The 5621-nt window shown below is 52.8% G+C and overlaps 1 protein-coding gene across 1 annotated transcript; it reads left to right on the plus strand.

The window, feature by feature from the left end:
* Positions 1-507: 507 nt before the first annotated feature.
* On the plus strand, positions 508-4744 carry LOC118160145 (probable ATP-dependent RNA helicase DHX34; the record flags this gene model as incomplete). The annotated part of the gene is made up of 5 exons (XM_035314683.1): positions 508-740; positions 822-945; positions 1167-1309; positions 1346-1466; positions 4579-4744. Coding segments are annotated over 3 exons (491 nt in total), but the record flags the coding sequence as incomplete, so codon positions are not given.
* Between the last annotated feature and the right edge of the window lie 877 nt (positions 4745-5621).

The following is a 5621-nucleotide window of genomic DNA, read 5'->3' on the forward strand; positions in this document are numbered from 1 at the left end:
ACTGTATGTCCAGTAGACATATATCCCTAGTATATATACTATATATAAAATTCTATTCTATTGTATACGCAGTAGACGTATATCCCTAGTATATATACTACATATATGATATCTTACTGTATATATAGTATACATATATCCTTAGTATATATGCTATATATAAAATTCTATTGCAGTAGACGTATATCCCTAGTATATATACTACATATATGATATCTTACTGTATATATAGCATACGTATATCCCCGGTCTATATTCTATATATACGATTCCATCTTACTCTGTATACTGTACACACATGTCCCTAGTGTATGTACTATACACACAGCGATATCTTACCGAGGAGGGTCCATCCGAACGCCACGACCACTTTTTAATTCGGGGGGCTCACGGAGCGCCCGCACGGGCTCTGGCCTCCCCCCCGGGGGTGCCCCCAGCCTTGACCCCCGTGGCGGTACTCGGTCACGCACCGCTGGGGCTTTGCATCGGGGTTAAGGCTGGCCGCAGGAGGTTTTCGGGGGGCTCCTCGGCGTGTCCCCCAGCATCCCCTCGTGTCCCCCCAGGCGCCGTACCGCCTGCGCCAGCTGACGGGGCTGGAGAAGCAAACTCTCTACGTCGGCCCCCAGACCGTGCCTGCGGCCCCCCAGCTCCCGGGGCTCTTCCAGGGCGCCGAGCTGAAGCCCGACGAGGTGAAAGGCGGCCACAGGGTGACCGAATTCCTCACCTACAACTGCCTGGCCGTGAGTACCCCCTTCTCCCACCCTCTTTTACATCCTCCTGGGGGGTGCGTGCCCCATTTCTGTCCTTGTGCCCCCCCCCAGACGGACACGGACCTCTACAGCGAGTGCCTGCGGAGCTTCTGGACGTGTCCCCACTGCGGTCTCCACATGCCCTTCACCCCGCTGGAGCGAATGTGCCATGAGAGCGCCTGCCAGCCCTCCGAGGGTGAGCCCCCCGGGGCTGGGACAGGGAACATTTGGGGACAAATTTCCCTGGGGGGGCTCGGGGAGGGTTGGTAAAAGGAGAGGGGGTGGCGGCGATCGTCACCGTGCCCTAAAAACGTGGCACAAATTAAGAGTTTTGGGTTGGGGATGGAATAAAAAGGGGTTTGGGGGTTGATCCTTAGAGGTCTTTTGGGGCTGATCCTGCACTGTCTGCCCCCGCAGCCCCCCCGGAGGAAGAGGCTGGGAGCTCTTCGAAAACCTCCGCCCTGCACCGGCTCTACCACTGCGACATCTGCCAGCAGGACTTCACCCTCACGCCCACCGAAATCCTCCGGCACAAGAAGCAGCACCGGTGACCCCCGCTCGCCGGGACGCCTACCCCGAGGGCTTCGGAGCCTCCTGGGGACGGTGGAGACCCCCCAAAACTGGGGGGAACCCCCTGCTTTGGTGCCCCTTGGAGACGTTGGCTGCATCCTTAGGGACGTCGTGTGGCTCATCGCTGACACTGTCGCGTGTCCTCAGGTGGGGAAAACTTGATCTATTTATTTATTTTTTTGCTGTTAAATATAAATACATGTTATTTTTTGAGAAGCTGGGGGCTGTCCCGGAGGTGGGGGGCGGCCAGGGCAGGGTTTTGGGGAGGTTTCCCCTGCCCTGTGCTGCTGCACGGCGCGGCGCAGCCAGCGTGTGGCACTCCCACACCGCATTTTGTCCCCTGCCTCATCTCCTCCTCTCGCTGCGTCGCCGCAGAAGGCATCGACAGGGCCCCTGCCACCACGTCCGCGGCGTCCCCAAGGCCTCGAGGAGCCTCAAGACTCAAAAACCAACCCAAAAATCAACCCCAAAACTGCCCCGACACCACTGACGGGTGACCTGAGCGCCCCGGGAGTTCTGCTTGCAAGCCGTGGCTGCGAAAATGCCTTTTTCTGGGGGCTGAAAATGGCAATTAAATAAAAATTGAAAATTCAAAGCAAGCTGGTGGTATTTTTAGCTCCGTGGCATGCTGTGTTTTATTTGCCAGGAATTAAAAAAAATAACAAGCATCGCAGCTTGAGCGACATCGTGACACTTCGGAGTAATGAACTGCTCCCAGAGCAAAGTTTCTCGGGATTTTAATTGTATTTTTTCTTAAACATCCGCAGCTTTTTGAGCAGATTTAACTCTCACAAGGGCTCCATGGCCATAAAACGGGTGATAGAGGGGGAAAAAGAAAAAGCCTGGATTATATTTTTTTAGCTGGCAAAGCAGCTCGAGCGGCCAGGCGTGGCGAGGGAGGATGCTGAGCGCTTCTTCATCCCCTTTTTTCTTTGCAAATTGCAATTTCTTCCCTTTTTTTTCACCCCTCGGCTCACACCCTTTGCCACTTGCCTCCTTGCTCGGGCTTATCCGCAGTTAATTACCGCTCGGGCGCAGGTAATTCCTGGCAGGAATTAATTAAGCGGGCGCCTCGCTAAGCAGCTTATTGGGGTTTAGAGGCAGGGGGGTGCTAATTTGGGGGGTGGAAGCGGCCTCCCCCCACCCTAAGCATCCTTCCTCCCCTCCCCGCCACCGGCTGCTCGGCTTCCTTGCTTTGCTCGGCTCCGACTTCGCTTCATTTATTTGATTTTTGGTTCTTTTTTCGCCTTCGAGCGGGGAGGGGGAGTCCCCGTTGCCGTGGCAGCGGGGCGGGATGGGAGATGCTCCTGCCATGGCGACGGGAGATGCTCCTGCCATGGCAACGAGCATCACGGGGGAGCTTGCAGATGGGTTTTGCTTTATTTTTTTTCCTTTTTTTAGGGGGGAAAAATAAGCCCCCCTGCTTTGCTTAACCACCCCTCCCCGTCAGAGAGGGCAATGGGAGTTGGGCACCGAAAATATTCAATGCTTTGGGCGTGGAAAGAGGCAGCTCCACGTCGGGTCGTAGAAAAGCCAACTGGGGACCCAAATTTGCCCGGACTTGCCCAAACTTGGGCCCCCCAAGCTAACTGCGCGTCCTCGCCTTGGTGGAGAAAACCCAACAGCCCTCCCCAGGATTCGTCAGGGCTCCCGTAAAGCTCATGGCATGGAGGAAAAAGGAGGCGAGGGGATAAAGCAAATTGCCTTATTTCTTTTAAAATTAGCTAAAAGAAAATAAAAACTCATTTACGCAACCGAAAATTAAACGTGGCGGCCGTAACGAGGGGAGATTCGTTTGCTCGGAGCTCTGCTGGTGAAAGCCACGCATTCAAACCGCACGTGCTAAAATCGCTCTTTTTTAACAAATCGCTAAATCCTCCGGATTTCCAGCCCTGTTGCATGGGTCCTCGGATGGGCAACATCCGCCAGCACCAAATCCTGGGTGAAAACACCCTGTCGTTAACCAAACCTCCTCAAAACGCTTCCCCCGGGGATGATTTCCCCCGTCCTTAGGCCACGTTTTCCAACGGAATGGGAAATGGTGATTTTTTTTTGGGGGTTGATTTCACGAAAAATGTAAGAGCTCGCACCAAGCTCTTCCGCCCCGCTAACGACCTCGTTTTGTTCTTTGCAATCTTCTCATTATCACCCTCGTCAGTGTCGTGTAGGTTAAGGCGAGCGCATTAACCTCTAATTGAACCCAACGCCGTTGTTTGGGGATAATTAAGCCCCTTCGTTAGCGAGGTCGAGAGGGAACCGAACGGTGAGGCCAAGGCAGAAACCTCTGGGCTGAGCTCTGGCCTCCTGGAAGCAGGGGGTGGTGCTGGCCTTTTTTTTAAGGGATTTCGCTGAAATTTAAACACTTTAAGAGTGGCGAAGGGATGGAAATCATCTGTGGAGGCTGTCCTCGAGAGGAAACTTGGGGTCTTCTTCTGTGCCTTTGTGCTCTGGAATTAGGGGGTGGGGGGTGAATTTAGGGGGTGGGGCGTGAAAGTAGGGGGTGGGAGGTGAATTTAGGGGGTGGGGGATGAATTTAGGGGATGGGCAGGGCTGAGCTTGCCCCGAGGAGGGCAAATAGAGGCTTTTTGGGATGCTCTCTGCTCCAAAATTGATTTTTTTTTGGAGATGCCACCACCACCCCAGCACCACCCTTGTGGGATGTTCCAGCTGCTTTTGCCCATTTTTTTTTTAAAACAAAACACTCGTTTTACCCCCAACCCCCCCTTTTTTTTTCCCCTGCAAACCTCCCCGCAGGACCAGGGAGCCCCTGCTGGCAGCGTTGCTGCTCGTTAGCCCAAAAAACGACCGGGAGCTCTGCGGAATCCCTGCTCGAACCCCGCAGCTCTGCCCCTTGCTGCCAAAACCATTTTCTTTCCCAGCAGCTCCGCGGCTTCGACGCCGGGCAGCTGTCATCTGAAAGGAGAAGAGATGGGAAAGGGATGAAGTGAGGTTTGTTACTGAGGGGGGAGCGCAGGTTTTGCAGTCCCCCACAGACTTATCGAGCAAGGGAAGGATGTCAAGGGCAGGGTATTTTATTAACTTGACAATAAGAGAGGGTGAGAGTGCTTTTAGGAGCAGGGACGTCCAGCCTCATTAGCTCTGCCCAGATGTGTGAGAGCCGGGGAATGGCTGCAGCCCAGGGGCTTGGCTGCACGCACCGACTAATTCGGATTAATTCAGCATAAAAGACTCAAAATACGAGACTTTGCACTGGCAAAATGGGGTAAAAATGCCCTTTTATTTATTTATTTACTTTTAGGAACTCCATTTGCTCACCCACCAGGAAAAATGAAAAGAGCCAGGCATCATCACCGCTGGTAGGAGAGCACTTTTTAAAAATTAAGAAGCAGCCCAAATCTCGCTGCTCTTTCATCATTAACAACTGTTCTGGAAAAATAAATAATAAAATAAAACCTGCACCACTTTATCCTGTTTTACTGCCGTATTTGTCCATAAAAAAAGACCTTTGAAGTGTAAAAAAAAAGCTGCACTGTGCCATAGCAGCCCTGGGCGGAGAAGCCCCACGGGGCTCCGCGTCCCTTTGGGTGGAAATCCTGAGGGATGGGGATGGAGAGCATCCAACGAGCTCCATTTACCGGCGCCGATTTTGCTGCAAGCATCCACCTCTACCCACCAGCCTTCCCAACTGCAATCAGCGTTTAATTAGCTCCACGCTCGTCTGTGCACATATGCAATAAATGGCTGCGCGCGTGCGAGGCGGCATCGCGGCGCCAAACCAAGAGATTCTCTGCAGCATCTGCTCCGGTTTCCATCCCGAGGGAGAGCCGGGACTCCAGCCTCAAAGCCCGGTGTCGCGCTCCGTGACGTTGCCCGTCGGTTCTGAGGGCAGTGAGAGGAGCTGGCTGGGAAAGAAGAAAATATTTTTTTAAAAAATGGAGGAAGAAAAGGTGGGAAAATACTAGAAATAATTTCTGCTTCAAGGCCGTACAACTGCAGCCTCTGTGATTCTGAGAAAACCCTGGGTTTTCCCCGGCATTTCTTCATGGAAAGCCCTCTCCCAGCACAAGACTCTATTAGCAGGGTATTTTTCTCCCCAAAATGTCTTTCTGGTGGTGATGCACAAGCTCAAAGCGTGCAGCAGATGCGATCAGATTAAACCTGCAGCAAGCGAACGCGGGGGAAGGAGAGGCTGAAACGAGATTACACAGATAATTCGATTAAAATTTCCCTCCTCGTGCAGGGAGCGCTTGACGGACAGCTCGAAGGACGGCTTAATTACGGTTTTCAACCTGTGCGGAACCAGAGATTTACTGTGCTGCTTCAGTTATTAACTCAGATTTC

Source organism: Oxyura jamaicensis, unplaced genomic scaffold (genome assembly GCF_011077185.1).
Source record: "Oxyura jamaicensis isolate SHBP4307 breed ruddy duck unplaced genomic scaffold, BPBGC_Ojam_1.0 oxyUn_random_OJ101969, whole genome shotgun sequence".
Taxonomy (NCBI): domain Eukaryota; kingdom Metazoa; phylum Chordata; class Aves; order Anseriformes; family Anatidae; genus Oxyura; species Oxyura jamaicensis.